The 19,405-nt window shown below is 43.5% G+C and overlaps 2 protein-coding genes across 2 annotated transcripts in view; both read left to right on the top strand.

The window, feature by feature from the left end:
* ZNF341 (zinc finger protein 341) overlaps window positions 1-1,608 on the top strand; it is a 64,134-nt gene extending 62,526 nt beyond the window's left edge. The window contains exon 15 of the mRNA XM_080683677.1: window positions 1,430-1,608. Within this exon, the coding sequence (XP_080539803.1) occupies window positions 1,430-1,480 (51 nt within the window). The 3' untranslated portion in view covers window positions 1,481-1,608. The remainder of the gene's footprint in view (window positions 1-1,429) is intronic.
* CHMP4B (charged multivesicular body protein 4B) overlaps window positions 1,596-19,405 on the top strand; it is a 47,523-nt gene continuing 29,713 nt past the window's right edge. Inside the window, exon 1 of the mRNA XM_080683679.1 lies at window positions 1,596-1,991. Within this exon, the coding sequence (XP_080539805.1) occupies window positions 1,802-1,991 (190 nt within the window). The 5' untranslated portion in view covers window positions 1,596-1,801. The remainder of the gene's footprint in view (window positions 1,992-19,405) is intronic.

Here is a 19,405-nt window from a genome sequence, read left to right as displayed (position 1 = left end):
TCCTGGAAAGTTGGGTGAAATAAATTCTCCCATTCTCTGAGAATGGGTACCTATATATGCAAGCTGGGATTGTGGCAGATTAAACAGGAACAATATCTGAGAGTTGTTTTTATTCACATCTAGATCATAGTCTGGGGGGTGGGGGGAGACAAGACTCAAATGTGAAATAATAGAGAAAAAGTTCAGTTAAGCTGACACGTATAATAATAAAAGGGTAATATGGTAATTAGACTGGACAGCTGAATGACCTGGATGTCTGGACATCCTTCCTGATAAAGCCGGGGCCCAGGGGAAGCCAGCCGGGGTCCCGGGTGCCTGCCGGCGGCCGGAGGAGGGATGCCTGGGTCCTGGGTGGCGGAGGGAAGCTGGTACTGGCAGCTGGGGTAAGGAAGGCCTACTACTCTTGCACGAATTTTCATGCATCAGGCCTCTAGTTTATTTGAATCTCTGTTCCCAAGCAACTTCACATATTTGAAAGGTTTAGGAAGAATAAAAAAGGCCTTTGAGAAGTCATGTTTTTTTTCATTGGCAATTGGAAGCTGCAAATTAGAATGGTGGGCTTGGGGAAGTATTGGGGGGAAGTATTGGCTGTTACTTGAGACCTCACTGCTAATAGGTGGGGAAGTGATTCTTGACAGCAAAGGAGAAGGGAAAACAATGAAATGTGGCCCCACATCCAGCTGGGCCTGTGTAATGCAGGGGGAGGAAATGCTCAATACTTCTGCTACTCTGCTACTTTTGAAGTTCTGTGTCACTTACTGGTTTAATTATTGTGCATAATGATGACCCAGAATATGTAGGAATGAACACACATTTTTATTTTAAAAGCTTTTTTTAATTGATTTTTTTTTTTTAGAGAGAGAGAAGTGGGGGAGAGAGAGATAGAAACATCCTTTGGGTGCCTCCTGCTTGCCCCTTACTGGGGATCCAACCAGCGACCTTTTGGTGCATGGGAGGACTCTCAATCAACTGAACAACACCGGTTGAGCATGAATACACATTTTTGAGCCCCTACTATGCTAGGCCTATGTTAAGTTCCCTAGCTTACATAAGCTTTAAGGTGGTCCTATTATCTTCTCTAGTTTACAGTTTCCACAACAGAGAGGTACACAGGGTAGAGGATGCAACTTGCCCAAGAAAGTATTTCAAAGAACCTATTAGGTGAATAAAAAATAGGAAGGCATTCCAGGTAGAGGGAACAGCAAATGCAAAGACAGGACTAGTAAGTTAAATTAATCACTCAATTTCTCAGTCTTGGTTACTCACCTACGAAATCAGAACAGTATTATTTGTCATAGGCTTGTGAGAATTAAATGTAATAATGTATATAAAGTACTTTTCACGATGCCTGGATCACAGAATGTGTATAATGTTAATTACTGTGTGTGTTTTTTTAAAAGTTATTTCTCTTTCTGTTCTTCCCCTGCAGAGTGGATTCCCAAGGACACTACATTTCCCAGCATTCCCCCTCGCCCTTTAACCTTAGACAGACCAAACAACACGCGTCGCCAGCGCCTCAAGCCGGAAGACTATAGCTTCCCGGCATGCCGTGCGCCTCTCTCCATTATATTTGAGGCACAGTCGGCGCGTTGCCCACCGGGAGTTGTAGTAGGCGGCGTGTTGCCCTGACGCGAGCGGAGCCGGGCGTGGGGGCCTATGGGAGGTGGCACGGCCGGGCTCAGCTGCGGGGCGGAGGCGGTGGAGAGGCCTGCGGCGGCAGGGAGCGGCTGGGCCGGGAGCGGGCGCCGGAGCCGAGCCGAGCCGGAGCGGACGGCGCAGGCCGGCGCGGCGAGCAGCAACCATGTCGGTATTTGGGAAGCTGTTCGGGGCCGGAGGGGGTAAGGCTGGCAAGGGCGGCCCGACCCCCCAGGAGGCCATCCAGAGGCTGCGGGACACGGAAGAGATGCTAAGTAAAAAACAAGAATTTCTGGAGAAGAAGATCGAGCAGGAACTGACGGCGGCCAAGAAGCACGGCACCAAAAACAAGCGTGGTGAGTCGGCCCGGCTCCCTTAGACTCCCCTCAGCTTCCGGGGCCCGGACTCCACCTTCGTCAGACGCGCACCAGGATCTGCTCGGATCCTGGAATCTCCCCCGTCAGACTCCCTTCAGTGTCTCCCCGAGCCTTGGACTTCTCCACCATCAGACTCTCATTCCAAGCCCTCTCCCCTCAGGCTTTCCCACTCTACCAGGCCCCTTCAGACCCTGTTTTCACAACACTTTACTTCTCTCTCACTCTTTTCGTTTCTCTTCCGCCTTTTCCTTCTCCCTCTGGCCTGCCCTCACCCACCCTTCCTAGGTACTGCCGATTCCCTAACACTTGTCCTTTCCTACCCTTCTGTGAGTCCATGAGCTGCCCTTGGCTCTTTCCACCCTCTGACTCAGAATTATCTTTGAGAAGCCTCCTTGACGGAGAGGAAAGGGCACTGGGGGAGAGGAGACCCCTGGTTCCGGCTCTGTTCGCTTGCTGAGTGAACTTGAGCAAGTTACTTTTCCTCTTGTCTCATTTTGCCCCATCCGTCAGCCAGGGTTTTGCCTCCTTGAGGCCTAAAGTGCTTTCCAGCTCTGTGATTCGCTTCTTGGTGCTTCAGAGCCAGGTCTTACCAGAGTTTTACGGAGGCCAAGCCCTCACCCCGTGACTCACTGCTTCCCCATCCCTCTATACCAGAAATAAAGATTCCATTCCTCCATTGGCCAGGACTCCTCCCCAGTCCCCACTGCTGTGTTTAAGGGCAGGGATATTGAACCTTGAGGCACTTTAATTGTTGTATGGCTTTCTGGGTAAGAGCTTTATATTATTTTTTTTCCTTTTTGCTTTATATTCTTAAGGTGAATGTGAAAATGCTTTAATAATTGTAAAGCAGTTTAGACTTTTAATTTTTCTTGTTATGGCAATATGAGAGTGAACCATACATAGCCTGAGACCCTTCCCCTAAGAGGGGGCAAAGGTGAGAGGGGCTGAAAAGCTCTATAGATAAGTTACTTAACTTGAACTCTGGTAGTCCCTAGCCCTGTGACCTTGAACTAGTTAATTTACCTTTCTGAAAGGAAGATTATGGATTTACAGTGCCCAGCACATAGTAAGGGCTAAATAGATATTTTCTTCATTTTAACGTAAGAACAAAATAGCCCATCCTGAGGATGTTCCTTTGTCAATAGTCTACAATTCTTTTGGAATTTTGTGTGCTTTCATAGGGTGAACAAAACACAGCTTCTACTCTAGTGAGGGTGAAGACAGAGACAGGACAATCAGTCAAGAAAATATTGTCTAGTTGTGATGTGTAGGGAAAAAATAACTGATGGGGAGTGATGGGGTGGAAATGGGTGTCACTTTAGATAGAGTGGTCAGGGAAGTCCCCTTTGAAAAGGTAAATTTGTTCTTGAGAAGGAACCAGCTCTGGAAAAATCTAGGGGAGGGGCCTTTGGGCCTGGAGAACAGCATAGGAAAAGGCCCAGAGGTTGGCCTGTTTTAAGAAACAGAAGACCTCTGTTTATAGAATGCAGTAATTGAAGGGGAGAGTGGTGTGAAATAAGGGGGTGGGGAGTGGACCTTGAACTACCTGGTAAAGAGTTTGGAAAGAGTTTATTTCAAGTGGATGGAAAGCTGTTGGAGGGTGTTATGCCTGTCCTAGTTGTCATAATTATTGATAATGGTGTTAAAAACACCATCTGGTTGCTCTTTGGAAAACAGACTGGTTGAGGGAGTGAGGGTGGGAACAGGGAGACCAGTGAGAAGACAGTTGTAGTCATCTGTTTGTGGCCTAGACTCCAGTTGTAGCTCTGGGCATGGAGAGCAGGGTCAGATTTTGCTGTCTCTAGCTTTTTTTGGGGGATGACTCTCAGTCAGGAAGGTCCTCTGTTGTTCATGGTAATTAGAGTCATTGTTTTTACTGGTCTGCATTTGGGAATGCTTTGCTCATTTCAGGGTGGTAGAGGAGGGCATCATTTTATGCCATCTCCCATCAAAGGGCAATTTTCCAGTGGTCTTTTGGTCTGCAGCTCGTTTAGTTTCTGCAGTTTTAGAGGTGATTGAATTGGCTTGAAAGAGGCTTGGAGCGAGGCTTCTAGCAGACTGTGGAGTACCAATCCACAGTTGAAATAACTTTGCTGAAAGCAGTCTATCTTGAGTTTTCCTGAGAGGACAGAAGCTACTGCCCTTCTTTATAGCGTCCTCTGGGGGAAAGGTCATATCTGCTTATTGGGATAGTGCTGTGAGGTGTTAACGCCACCACATACCACTCATTTAGTCACTTATTGACTTGATACTGTGCTGGGACCTAGAGAAACAGAGATGAAAATACACTGTGCTTGTCCTCCAGGGACTCAGGATTGGAAGTGCGTACTTCGAGTTTGTGTGAGTTTTGTGCTGTGTGTGTGTGTAGGAGAGAGAGAGCGAGAGAGAGCGAGAGAGAGAGAGAGAGAGAGAGAGAGAGAGAGAGAAGAAAAGAAACATACCTGTCAGTGCTGAAACATGAGCGTGTATGTATTCCGGGCCAAGGCTAAAGAGGAGAAGGTTCCTGTCTGGGGGCGAAGGGCAAAAAAGGCTTCGCAGAAGAGGGAGATGTGAGGTGGGTCAGCAAAGAATTTGGGGAGCTGTGAGAGTGTGGTAGGACAACAAATAGGTAACACAGGAGTGGCCTGTAGCCTTCAGACTTGGATTTTTGAAAGAACACTCGAGCAGCATCATAAGGAAAGAGTGTAGACTAACCAGGAAAGAACTGGAGGCAGGGATCCAGTAACAGATAAGGGTAGAATCTCATAGATATGGATTTGAGCCTTAGCTTTGTCACTAGCTATGTGCACCTTGGGTAGGTTGCTCTGCACCTCAGATTCATCTATAAATAAGGGTAGTAGTATTTACTTTATTGGATTAAATTACGTTATGCATGCAAAGCTCTTAATACAAAGCCTGCCGTATGGTAAGTGATCAATAACTGCTTGCCATTATCATTATTACAAGAATTGTAATTATTCAGGTAGGAACAAAGTGCCTAGTGTAGAAGCATGGAAAACTAGACGAGAAGTGATAATGACAGAGACTTTTCTGAAGGACAATCAGAAGAGGCTTGGTGATGGATTAGAACTGTGCGCAGGATGAAGGAGAGAGAGTTGAGGACAATTCCCAAGTGTAGAGCTTGGACAGTGGTTAGACTAGAGGGTGATGCCATTAACCAAGTTGGGAAACACAGAGGAGGAGCAGCACTTCCTAATAGTGTAGTTCTTTGAAGTTTGGAAAAGTCCTTTTTTCATATGAGTCTCATAGCATCCACTGGGACTGTGAGTTCCATGAGGCATGATGTGATAATCATGTTCATCACATCTAGCATAGTGTCTGGCATGTGATTAGTGCTTAGTATTTATTAAATGAATTAAAACAATCTTGTGAGTGTGTTCTCTTGTTGTTCCCATTGTTCAGAGAGGAAAATGAGGCTGGAGACAGGAAGTAATGACTCAGAGACTAGTTCTTCTGGTGGCTGTGGGCATCTTGTGTTTTATTTACTCCCATGATGGCTGAAGGCGTCATCATGACCTTTGTCATTGCTCAGATCATTAAACGCCCTCCTGTGCAAGGTGTGGTGCTGAGTGGGAGAAAAAAAAGGTTAGTAGGATCAGGCCCTGCCCTGTGGAGTGTATAGCCAAATGTGGATGGTATCTTTGTGGCATACACATTAAAATATGATAAATTGTCCTTTGAAACAAACCTCTGAAGCTCAAGTAGATTATTTGCAGTGTGCTGGTGTGTTCCAGGCAGTGGTTTCAGTTAAAGACTTAGAGCAAAATTTAGATTGAATATTTTTTCCAAATTTATTTTCCTTTTCCCGTAATCATGCATTCATTCTTAAGCATGTAGTAGGCTCTTAAACTGTGTCCTAGGCCACATACTCATTGCTGGGAGCTCAGTACTAGGAATGTAGAGACACTAGACATGATCCCTAACATCCAGGAGACTTAAGTATCATCACTTTCCTTTTCTACAAAGTGGAAATTTTATACATCTCACATGACTCTATGGTGAGGATTAGCTAAGATAATGTATGAAAGAGTGTAGCACATGAGTAAGTATACTTTTCTTTTTTGTTAATCAGACTTCTTTGGTTTGATTATCAAAATGGAAAAGTTCTTTCACTGAGAACTGGATGGAAACCAGGATTGCAGTCTAAGTGAAATGACAAAATCACTGAAACTTAGGTCTCTTTTGGTACCTTTCTAAACAGTGTCCTGTTGGTTTTCTTCCTAAGACTGATGATCAGATATCTGAGATTCTTTTCTTTTTAAGGCACTGTAACTAGTTATGAAATATCTACCCTTGGTGGTTCAGATTTCCCTTTTGTCCTGTTTTAATAAAGATGAAAACAGTTTGTAGAAAGGAGCATAATTTAGTTTAACAAGAGAATTGTATGAGATTGGGAAATGGAGACTGGGTGTCTCAAACACACTACAGTGGTACATTTCTTTTGGATTTATGGATGCAAATCAGTTCATATACAGGTTAGATTCAGCTGAAAATGTCTGATCGATGCAGAGAGGCCAGGAGCTCACAGAAATATGTCTTCATTAAGTCTGCTTATTGCTGGAGTCAGGTGGTTCTCTCATGTTTAATAACGTTGCTGTAAAACATTAATATGTGGGAAGATATCTTAAGTTAAATTTATAGTGAATGTGGCTTTTGGTTCTCTGGAATCAAGGTATCAGGTTGAAAATCACAGCATCTTTTTTTTTTTTTTTTACTTCAATAGTCAAACATTTTATTGAGCTCTAAAACTCCAATAAATTATTAAAAAAAATTTTTTTATTGATTATGGTGTTACATATGTATCCTTATCTCTCCCCCTCCCCCTCTCATGCTCTCACCCCCCTGGTGTCTGTGTCCATTGGTTAGGCTTATATGCATGTATACAAGTCCTTTGGTTGATCTCTCCCCCTTACCCCCACCCTACCCTACCTTCCCTCTGAGGTTTGATGGTCTGATCGATGCTTCTCTGTCTCTGGATCTGTTTTTGTTCATCAGTTTATGTTGTTCATTATATTCCATAACTGAGTGAGATCATGTGATATTTATCTTTCTCTGACTGGCTTATTTCACTTAGCATAATGCTCTCCAGTTCCATCCATGCTGTTGCAAATGGTAAGAACTCCTTCTTTTTTTACCACAGCGTAGTATTCCACTGTGTAGATGTACCACAGTTTTTTAATCCACTCATTTGCTGATGGGCACTTAGGCTGTTTCCAAATCTTAGCTATGGTAAATTGTGCTGCTATGGACATAGGGGTGCACATATCCTTTCTAATTGGGATATATTCCTAGAAGTGGGATCACTGGGTCAAATGGGAGTTCCATTTTTAGTTTTTTGAGGAAACTCCATACTGTTCTCCACAGTGGCTGCGCCAGTCTGCATTCCCACCAGCATTGCAGGAGGGTTCTTTTTTCTCCACATCCTCAACAGCACTTGTTGTTTGTTGATTTGTTGATGATAGCCATTCTGACAGGTGGAAAATCACAGCATCTTAATGGTTAATATGCCAATAGGATCTCCTCTCCCAGAGGCCCAGGGATGGAAAACCTGAAACCCAGCTGGGGAACTGAGCAGTGGGAATTTCCCTTGGTGACACTTAAGTTTCTTGTTTTAAGAAATGATTGGCTAGATTGGTTTTGGTTTACTTCTTAAGACAGATGAAATGTCAGAGAGGCCTTATGTGTTGGCTGTCCAAACATGCTGGCGCCTTTGATTCAAATGACAAATTTTTTTTTTGCCCCATTTGGCAGGGAGATTAAATATTTTTTTAAGTGCCTGCCAGTGGGTTTATAATGTGATTTAAATTCGAGATAGATTTTGTTTGGAAGTTTAGCTAAATGTGAGGATCTTTGAGTTGGACTGTTGTATTCAGGGAACTTCTGAGTGTGGAAAATGAGGCCTGTGAGGATGTGTGTGAGTGTACATCTCTGAGGCAGGAAGCCAGGAGCTGCTTTGTTTACAGTGGTCCAGAGCCCTGAAATGGAGCTGCTGCCCACTAGGAGGAGGGATGGAGCCCTTGGGGCCTTAGGAGTTCTTTTGGATAGGAAGGGTTTAAGAAAATGTAGTCCTCTTGCCCAAGATTGTTTTGTGCTATACCACTCTTTTATTTTTTTTAATATATTTTTATTGATTTCAGAGAGGAAGGGAGAGGGAGAGAGAGAGAGAAATATCAATGATGAGAGAGAATCATTGATCAGCTGCCTCCTGCACACCCCGAACTGGGGATCAAGCCCGCAACCCGGCATGAGCCCCGTCCGGATCGAACCTGGGACCCTTCAATCCACAGGCTGATGCTCTATCCACTGAGCCAAACTGGCTAGGGCTACACCACTGTCTTGTAAAAAGTGAGACAGAGGATATTCAAACACAACAATTTTATATTGGTCATTTTGAGGATGGATGGCTATATTTAGAAGGAAAATTTAAGCATCATAATAGGAAACAAACTACAGTCCTAGTTGGATATAGTACTACCCTGTTTTTTTTGTTTGTTTTTTTTAAATATATTTTATTGATTTTTTTACAGAGAGGAAGGAAGAGGGATAGAGAGTTAGAAACATCGATGAGAGAGAAACATCGATCAGCTGCCTCCTGCACACCCCCTACTGGGGACGTGCCCGCAACCAAGGTACGTGCCCTTGACCGGAATTGAACCTGGGACCCTCCAGTCCGCAGGCCGACGCTCTATCCACTGAGCCACACCGGTTTTGGCAGTACTACCCTGTTTTTAAGGTATTTGTTTCAAGTCAGCAAATGTTTATTGAGTTCTTTCTAAGAGAGAGGCAGCATAATGTATGGTGTTGGCCAGTGGTCGGCAAACTGCAGCTCGCGAGCCACATGCGGCTCGCGAGCCGTGGTTTGCCGCTCTGTTGACTAATGAGTTTGCCGACCGCTGGTGTAGGCAAATATTTCTCCATTTAAATGCTAGCTTAACCACTCACCAACAGTACCTTGGCAGTTACTTATCTACTCTGAGTCTCAGTTTTCCCATCTATAAAAAGGAATAACAATAATTCTTAGAGTTCTTATAAGGATACGGAATAAGTTGATATATGTAAAGTGCCTAGCAGAGTGCCTGGCACAAAGGAGGGACATAAATGTCCTTGGTTTCCCAGGTATAGTCTTAGGCCCAAAAGGGGATATAAAGATGACTGAGACCCCCTACTTCTCACTATAAGGGCTCACAATTCAGTGAAGAACACACACATGTACAAGTAACTGATAAAAGGCAAATTGTGGTAAGTGTATAAATGAAACGTTAGAGGAAAACACAGCAGGAAGAGATTAATTAATCTCTGAGGGTTGGCAGGTTCATCGCACCCAGCCACCCATCCATTGCCCAGATTCCCTTTGTAGTATTCCCACCAAGAGATTAACCTCTGATTGAACCTCTCTGCTGATGGGATTTATATTACATGCTCTATCCTCCTACACTACAGCATAGTCTGTCTTTGGACACTCTGACGATAAAATCGCCTTTCTTATTTGGAACAGATCTGTCTTCCTGTATTACCTACATCCAGTACAGATTGGAGTGGTAGCTCCATAGAAGCAGCTTGGGAGATGGAGAGAAGGTGGGATCTGGAGTTAGAAGCATGGGGGGCAATTCTGAGCTCTGACATAGACAGTGTTGGGAAATGAGGTTGCTCATTCTGCTTCTTGGGACCTCAGAACAGGTCTAATACTCCTTTGATAAGAATGATCAAGGAAGATGGTGCTTATGTCTCAAGCCTGCACTTCCCTAGGACAGATCTTCTCTCTTGCATTGACTATTCTGTTGCCTGGTGTTTCTGTTCTTTCCTTGTTATCCTCCCCTGGATGTTCTCCTGCTCATCTTTGTTGCTTTTAAGGTGTAGAGTGGGCAGAGTGAATACTCTGACTATTCCAGCCAAGGTCTGGGCAGCATAGCCCAGAACATGCAGGTCTAGCCATTTGTTTAGGATTTAATTTGGTTCTGTGTGCTGTGTGGCCCTGATAATTCCCATATCACTGAGACAGTTGTTGTTGTTTTTTTGAAAAGCAGTTATACTTTGCTGTGGCCTTTTATTAGTAAAGGAATGATTATCTAGCAACCCCTAAAGTTTCTTTGGTTCTTCTTCAGGAGTCTTAGCTGAAAGATTGAAGGATTTAAGTTCTTAACAAGAGCAGCTGGCTGGTTTGATTCTCCTGTAGCTGATATTTCTAGCTCTATCTCCTCCTTCTTCCTTACAGGGCAAAGCTGGCTGGAAGGCTTATTTGAAGAATTCACAAAAACTATACATCTCTGTGGTTGTGACTGTTTAGTTTAAAAGGTTATTGGTAGGTATGGTATAGTATGGTATGGTATGGTATGGTATGGTATGGTATGGTATGGAAGAAAAGGCGTTGGGTTGGGATCAGAAGATCTGAGTTTACATTTCACCTCTGCTACTTACTTGTTTTGTGATCTGGGGCAAGTCTCATATTTCTGAGCACCAGCTTCTTTGGCTGCAAAAACAGGATACTATACAACTTTGCTACTCAAAGTGTGGTCTGTGGGAACATTTGGGAAGTTGTTAGAAATGCGTACTTTCAGGCCCCACAAGATCTTCTGAAGCAGAACCTACATTTTAATGAGATTCCCCAGGTCTTTGTATGCACATTAAAGTTTGAGAGACACTTCTTTATAGTTATTGTAGGGATTAAATGAGAATGTTGGGCATTTTTCACATGACCAGGCCAGTATTCATTCCTGGACAGTTAAGATGCTGTCTCCCTGATCAATTTGCTTACTTTTTTTGCTGCTCAAAGATTAAGCTCTTACCTAGCTCACCTTATTCCCAAATACCTTCAGTTACCTCAAAATCTGATGAGGCCTCAGAAAATGGTCGATTTAGTAGAAGTCCATCTTCCCCTTCTTGAAAAAAAACTTGAAGCAAATGTCCTGCTGATTGGGTAGCAGCCTACTTCATGAAAGATGACAGTCATTTGGATAACTGACAGACATTCATTTACGCGTTCTGTCATGAAGATCCACTGGTTGTCATGCACTGGTAACCCCAGTAGTAAGTTAAAGAAAGTTCCCATCCTCAGGGAGCACTACTGCCTGGTGGGGGGACCAGTTAGTAAAGAAAGAATTTCCAACTAGTAAGGCTTGTGTAGAATGCCATAAGAACCACAGGGGTGGGGGCTAGGAAATGCCTTTTTTAAAGTTATATCTTTTTCTACTAGAAATTATTTTTTAAAATACCTTTTTATTGATTTTAGAGAGGAAGGGAGAGGCAAAGAGACATAGAAACATCAACGATGAGAGAGAATCACTGCTGCCTCCTGCACGCTGGACACTGGGAATCTTGCCCTGACCGGGAATTGAACCACAACTCCTGGTTCCTAAGTCAGGCACCAGAAATGATTTTTTGAAGAGTTCTAATTTCTTTGTTCAATGGCTTTTTCCTAGTCTGTTTATATCATATTGCTACTGTTCTGATCTACCAAGTTTTCTACAGCAGGAGGGACAGGTGTTCTTTGAGTGCCTGTTCTGTGATAGGAGCCATCTGAGATGCCATGTGGATTTCCTGGCCCAGTGGGTGCTACAGCGAATAGATCTGTGGCTCTCTCTCTAAGAGAAAAAAGTTATCACAAAAGTTTCTCAGATTGGGGAGCAGAAGTTAGGTGGGATGATGAAGCAGGACATTCCATCATTAAACTTGCCCTCTTCAGTTATATAAGATGACATTTTTCCTGGATTTTGGGGTGATAGTGAATTTTTGAGCAGGGATTCCTAATTGGGTTAGAATCCAGCAAAGTGCATTATCTTCTTTTCAGTCTTGAACAAAAAAAAAAAAAAAAAAATACGTTTCTCCCCCCTCCCAACTCCTTTCCCCCTCCCCAATAACACAAGCAAACAGGTGGCAAGCACCAGGTTGCTCAGGGGGCTTGGCACAGACTGCTGAGGACATCTCCTCCCGTTGAATACTCAGGGCAGTTGAGTTTGCTCAGAGCTAGAAGGCTCTGAGTCCCAAAGCAGGCCCAGGTGTGAGGCCCTGCCTTACAACCATGTTCTCAGGAGGCTCTTGGTATGGGAATAAACCCAGGACAGGAGTAATTAAAGTCCAAAGTTGGCTGTAAGTACCACCCACAGGAGCACCCTACCTAAATGGAGCTTGGTGGAGATTTGAAGAAGGGAGCAGTTGCCACAGTTTAGGGTTGGGGGTGACAATGTGATTCTTCCCATTAGTCCTTAAAGAAGTAGGCAGGCCCTGACTGGTTTGGCTCAATGGATAGAGCATCAGCCTGCTGACTGAAGGGTCCCAGGTTCGATTCCAGTCAAGGGCATGTACCTTCGTTGCGGGCACATCCCCAGTAGGGGGTGTGCAGGAGGCAGCTGATTGATGTTTCTCTCTGATTGATGTTTCTAACTCTATCCCTCTCCCTTCCTCTCTGTAAAAAATCAATAAAATAAAATAAAATAAAATAAAAGGAAGTAGGCAGTTGTGGGGGGAGGTGGAGGTTGGGTGTAAATACTCATGTTGATATGTGACATCACCTCAGATCTAGAGTTACAACTGGAAATTGCAAAAGAACATTGCTTTCATCTAGCTGTGTTGCATAAAGAGCAGTGTATTTGAGCCCTAGCTGGTTTGGCTCAGTGGATAGAGCATCGCCCTGCGGACTGAAGGGTCTCAGGTTCGATTCCAGTCAAGGGCACATGCCTGGGTTGCGGGCTCGATCCCCAGTGAGGGGCATGCAGGAGGCAGCCAATCAATGATTGTCTCTCATCATTGATGTTTCTATCTCTCTCCCTCTTCCTTCCTCTCTGAAATCAATAAAAATATATTTAAAAAAAAAGAGTAGTGTATTTGAGAAAAGGAAACTAAGATTTTGAAATAGATTGGATATTGTGTACTGTTTAGGGACTCTGTTGAGATCCCCCCCCCCCTTTTTTTTTGGTCTTAGTGCTGCATAGGTAGAAATTTGCATTTCATTTCAGATGGTCCATTTTTAAAGAAGGTAGCTAGAAACTTGCTTCATATACTTGATTGATATGTATATGTTAACTTGAGCTGTGTGCCAGATACTGTGCTAGTTTACCGGATAAATGAAGATTAAGACAGGTCATTGCCTCTGAGATGCTCATATAGAGTGACAGACAAGTAAACCTATGTAATCAGGATACAGTGTAATCTGTTCTAGAAGCATATTAAGAATTCAGAGCATGGGATATACAGTGGAGTGTGTGTATTGCTTAAATATGTGTTTTAGTAAATAGGTATTTTGGAGAGTTCTAGAATATTAGAGCAGAAGGGAGCTCAAAATGTATGAATGCTTGAAGCTGATTTAATAGGAAATCTTTTTTTTAATATATTTTATTGATTTTTTTACAGAGAGGAAGGGAGAGGGATAGAGAGTTAGAAACATCGATAAGAGAGAAACATCAACCAGCTGCCTCCTGCACGCCCCCTACTGGGGATGTGCCCGGAACCAAGGTACATGCCCCCGACTGGAATCGAACCTGGGACCCTTGAGTCCACAGGCCGACGCTCTATCCACTGAGCCAAACCGGTTAGGGCTGGAAATCTTTTTGAGAAAGAAAAACCAGGAACATGGAAATACATGCAGTACTTTTGTTTTTTATTTTTAAAATATGTTTTTATTGTGCTTTTTTTTTTTTTTTTTTTTTTTTTTTGAGCGAGATCGATTGATTGTCTCCTGTATGCACCCCGACCAGGATGAACCCACAACTTGGGCATGTGCCCTGAACAGGAATCAAACTGAAGTACTTTATTTGAATCAGAAGCCCTTTGTGTGCGTGCGTGCGTGCGTGCGTGCGTGTGTGTGTGTGTGTGTGTGTGTGTGTGTATTGGTGGCGGGGGGGGTTTGAATGAATAAATGCTTGGCTTAGGTTAGTCATAAAATAATTAGCTTTAGAATACTAAGTTTAAAGTACAGCTTATTCTGATAATTATTACACATTTGCTTTATCTATTTCCGGCAAAAGAAGGTAGGGACTAATATATCTGAGGAGTGGATTCTCTACTACCTGCATATGCAAGAACTGTAAGTTGCTTGTTTGTAATCATTGTAAGACTGATAGTTGTAAAAGCAAAAATAAGATTTGTACATGTGTGTAGCCTGGCTGCTGTTCTCTGGAGAGGTTTGAAGAAAGGGGTTGCTACTCAGACGAGGCCACCTGGAAGACTCCCCATTAAGATGAGGAGTTTGATCATCTCAGTGTTCCCAGAATTTATTAGACTTGGAAACGTTGACTGACAAGGGTGACATTTAAATCTCAAATGATTGCTAGTTTCTTAATTCTCCATCAGGTCAATCAGTTGCTTTCCCCTATCCAGAGCATTTTCTCCCTTTAGAATCTTGCACACTGGGAAGTAAGTGGTTGCAGTTTGCTTAGCAAGTCTGGGATAGATTTGGTTGTTGAGTTGTAGTGGGCTCTGATAGCCTTTTCTGACCACGTCCAAGAAAGGAACTATCAGCCTGGCATTCAGCTTTTGTTCTTAGCAGACAGGACTATTGGGCTGGTGGCTGCAGACAGCTCTTCTCATGCTTAGATTTTAGAGGTAATTTTGGAGGTATAATGGACAGATGGCAGAGTAGGAACACCTTTTCTAAGTTATTTGATCAGTCTAAGAAAGTTATATTTGAAAGTAAAAAAAATTTTTTTCCGGAGAAAAATCTTCAGAAAATGAAAACCCTCCTCTATCTTTGGGAAATGCCACCCACTTTAAAAACTTGATCACTTTTGATTTTTTTTTTAACAGCCCCTTGCATTAAGTGGTATTACACCTCACTCCCACCCTCTAGAGATGAAAAGGTGAGGTTTGGATTATATGAGTCATAGCACTGACCAAGGAGCCTTGGGCATCCTGAGGTGGGCTGTATCACAGTGGGTTCTGGTATCTTTGGTGTTCTCATGGGACCAAGACTCTATAGCCTATAGTGCTTATAACTTATCAATGGACAAAATCCTGCCATTGGAAATCAATTTTTATAACATTCCCTCCACAGTGTGAATGCCTGTTATTCTACAGGGAGATACATCACATTTGTACAGGGTTTTATGGCTTCCAAAGCACTTTCACATACGTGATCATATTTTGAAACTCGGAGAAGCTTTATTAGTTAGAAAGGGCAGGGTGTGATTTTTAACCACATTTTGCAGGGGAGGAAACTAAGGCTCAGAGCAATTAAGTGGTTTTCCTAGGGACTGTCAAAGCTAGAACCCTTCTTTAGGCTCCAAGTCTAGTGCTTTTCTACACGGTTCTGCCTCCCTCTTATTAATGCTCAGTCTCAGATTCCCTTGCCAGCTTCAGGAAGGCTATGTGTCTGTAATGGGTATGGGCCAGGTTAAGGAGGACAAAGTTGGGGATCCTTAGAGTGACTGGCTCATCTTATATACAGTGGGACTAGTGTCAGACCACTGTATTAATTTATTAATTTTATTAATTAATTTATTAATTTATTTCACTGTATTTATTTATAGTCTGCTACACCATTAGCATTGTGTATTTCCCAGTCTGGTTTCCATTTCTTTCACCAAAATAATCTAGTTTTCTCAGTGGTCTCTAGAGCAGTGTTTCTCTACCTTGGCACTATTGATATTATGGACTGGATAATTCTCTGTTGTGGGAGACTATCCTGTGCATTGCAGGATGTTTAGAAGCATCCTTGACCTCTACTCACTAGATGTCCATAAGCATCCCCTCTCCAGTTTTGACAACCAAAAATGTCTCCACACTGCTTATTTTGTCCCCTGGGGGACCCGAGCTCCTAGATGGGGCTATTGGGCTGGTGGCTGCAGACAGCTCTTCAACCAGTATTTATTGAATACCCACTATTTGTTTCTCTATCCTAGGACTGTGTCTGACATGAATGGTAGTAGGTGGACGTGTGGTAGCTATTTTTATTTTTGCGTGATATATATATTTGTCATGTGGTACACAGGCAGTGCCCTGGGTGGCCACATATACTAGTACAGAGCAGTGGAGTGATGACTGTGAACCCTATGGACTCACAGCCCATAGGTTGGGAATGAATTGGTGCATTATACCATGAGATTTTAGAGAACAGCAAGCCTGAAACTCTGGGCTTTCTTGAAACCACGAACTATCTCCACACTCGAGATGGAAATCTCCACACTCTGGAAATAAAAAGCCAACAGGCTATCCAGAGTCCTCAGTGTAGCTCTCTCAACAGCTATACTCGAGGGCATTTGTGATAAAAGAAGACGCATTTGGCTGGAAACAAACTTTTAGTTCCTAGCATTAGTTGGTAAATGGTGCATGGGTCTGAGGTGAGTTTAAACTCATGGCCTTGAACTTGAGAATCTGTGTTTCCAGAGCCTCTCATCTCAAAGCACTTAGCTTTTCTGACAAGTACTATTACTCTCTCTCTCTCTCTCTCTCTCTCTCTCTCTCTCTTTTTTTGTTAATCCTCACCCAAGGATATTTTTTCCCCCATTGATTTTTAGAGAGAGTGGAGGGGCAGGGGAGAGACAGAAGAAAGAGAAACATCCATGTGAGACACATGGATTGGTTGCCTCCCCCATGCCCAGACTGGGGCTGGGATGGAGCCTGTAACTGAGGTACATGTTCTTCACCTGGAATGAAATCCATGACCCTTCAGTTAGCGGGCCAACACTCTAACCTCTGAACCAAAGCAGGTAGGGTACGATTACTCCTATTTCAGAGGTAAAAGGCAGAGAGGCCAGACCACACAAATTGTCTCTGAAAGAGAGCCAGCTACTCCCAGGTTTAGGAGCTGGGACTCTAGTTGGCATTCCAGGTTAGGGCTGTTAGCTTCTATCATGATGGTGAGAAAAGGAAAAGGGTTGCTGGATTAAGTTCCACCCAATTCAGCCAACATTTTGAGTGCCCACTGTGAAAGAGTCCATGTGAAGAGTCTGTATGGGACATAGATGATGGGACACAGATGAGCAGGATTGGAACAGAGGAAGGGGTGGGTGGGCCATTCCAGGCAGGGGTATTGTGGGAGCCAAGATTAACATAAGTTGTGTGTGTGTGAGGGATGGGAGTGTTATGGCGTATGGTTGAGGAGTAGTGGTGGCTCAGGTCAAGTGAAAGTTAAAAAGGTGTCTTCTCTGAGGAGGCCCTGGATTCCAAACTGAGAGATCTATGTTAGATTGAATTTAGTGAGTATATCAGGTTACATGCTGAAGGTAAGCAGGCACATCTTCCCTATTTAAATTGGCTTGACCCAACCTCATTTATTAATCAAGTTCTTGGCTGCCTCATACTGTACGTTTCCTCTCAGTGCCTGGCTGGCTCAGTCAGTTAGTTGTGATCTTTAAGATTACTTAATCTTCTCTTCATGTTTACCTTTGATGAGAGAGAGAGAGAGAGAAAAAGAGAGAGAGAGAGAGCACGACGCGCGCGCGCGCTAATTATTTCCCTTAGCTGATGACAAGGACCTGTGTTTCTGAGGTCATACATTAAGTTCAGCCCAGTCTCTATCTGCTATCTTAATCACAAAAATCTGAAAAGGAACTCCATCCCTTTTTTTCTGAGCTCCCAGTTTCCTGTTTGCTTTGCTATTCTCTGGGTGCTCCTTCCATCACTCAGGATGGCCAGACAGAGCTTTAGGACTTAGAGCAGGGGTGGGCAAACTTTTTGACTCGAGGGCCACAATGAGTTCTTAAACTGGACCGGAGGGCCGGAACAAAAGCATGGATGGAGTGTTTGTGTGAACTAATATAAATTCAAAGTAAACATCATTACATAAAAGGGTACGGTCTTTTTTTTATTTATTTCAATAGTTTTATTCATTTCAAACATTTTAACAAGAAGAATGTAAACACTAATTATTATAAGTTGAAACTTCAAAAAATGGAGGAATCATAGCACAATAACATACCTTATATTGAAGATGGCAAAGGCAAAATAAAATTGCCTAACAAAGGAAAGGTACAAAAGCCTTTCAAATTAAACTTAAATATAATAAAATAATTTAAAACTAAAACAAATAGAAAAGAACAAAATGTGTAAACAGTAAATTAAACATTTTCTTTAGTGCAACTTCCAAATTATGCCCGGGACGTAGATGTAGATGGCAATGTAGACTGGGTTGAAAGGTTTTTGGTCTTTAAAACATCAACTTCAGTGGGAACAGTGTTGTTGGTCTCCTTTTTAGCTAATGCTCTGATACTGTGCTCTCCAGGGGCGTGTCTCCCTACATCACCATGATAACGTGTCTACGCATTCCCACCGGGCATTACAAGGAGCCTCTGGAAGATTGAGAGGTTGTTCCTTCTACTGAATGGGCGGATATAAATCCGCCCACTCAGAAGAAGGAGCTGCGGCCGTGTTTCCCGACGTTGCCATGTTAACACTGCTGCTGGTGAAGGAGCGGAGGGGAGAGCAAGAGAACCCTCTGCTCTTTCGGCTCTGCGGGCCGGATAGAACAGCCGAATGGGCCGGATGCGGCCCGCGGGCCGTAGTTTGCCCACGGCTGACTTAGAGATACTGTACCCTGGTTCTAGTTCTGACTGTGAATTGCTGTCTTTGAGCAAGTATCTTCCCAACTCTGGGCTTTTGTTTTCTTGACAGTAAAATGAGAACGATGGATTGCATGAATGCTAAGATTTGTTCCTGTTCTAACATTCTCTGAGTCGAATAAGTGTCCACTGTACAGTAACCCACCGGAGAACCAGGTATTGCTCTTGGCAGTTTTGCTGTATAAAAAGATGGAGCAGCTCAGCATTCATTTTGTCTGTTAACAGCTTGGGTACATCCCTACTCTTTATAAAAGCTGAAAGCAGCCATAGACTGTTTTGTAGAAGGTGCTGGACATTTTTCCATTTTGATTCCCTGGTTCAGAGACCAGAGCTAAATAATGGTTTTTAGCTGATCCCCTGAGCCTTTGTCCAAACAAGCAACACAGATGCTGGAGGGGATCTGTCCTGGTGTCTGAGCCTCGTTTGGATCAGTAGCCTGCCTCTGGTTTGACTGCCAGACTTGTAGCAAGTCACAGTCACAGACTTCTGCTGAGGCTGAGCAGGCTCAAGCTCTGCTGGACAAAAACCTAGTAGTGACCAGTTAAGCAGACTGGGAGTGTTTTCTTATGGCAGGACTTGACTTCTTCACAGACCCACCTTTGGGCCACAGGATGCAGGCCATTTGTCTCTTATGAGCAGAATAGAGAAAGGAACCAACTGCTAAGGGCTGGTCTGACTTGAATCATTTTAATTAAATCTGCTCTGTAGGATGGTGATTGAAGATGATGCTGGGAGTCTCTTGAGGAAAGCAGTGGGCTTCTCTGGAAAGGCCTCTTGCGCTTAGTGTAAATCCTGGTGCCACCATGAGCAGCTAAGCATTTTAGCAATATGGAAGACATTTACCCACCTGGTTCTAAATTAAGGTCTTTAAAACCTCAAGTCCCAGCCCTGGCCAGGTGTCTTGAT

The sequence above is a fragment of the Plecotus auritus genome, assembly GCF_963455305.1.
Source record: "Plecotus auritus genome assembly, chromosome: 8".
In the NCBI taxonomy this organism is placed as follows: Eukaryota; Metazoa; Chordata; class Mammalia; order Chiroptera; family Vespertilionidae; genus Plecotus; species Plecotus auritus.
This window is presented reverse-complemented; position numbering and strand designations above follow the sequence as displayed.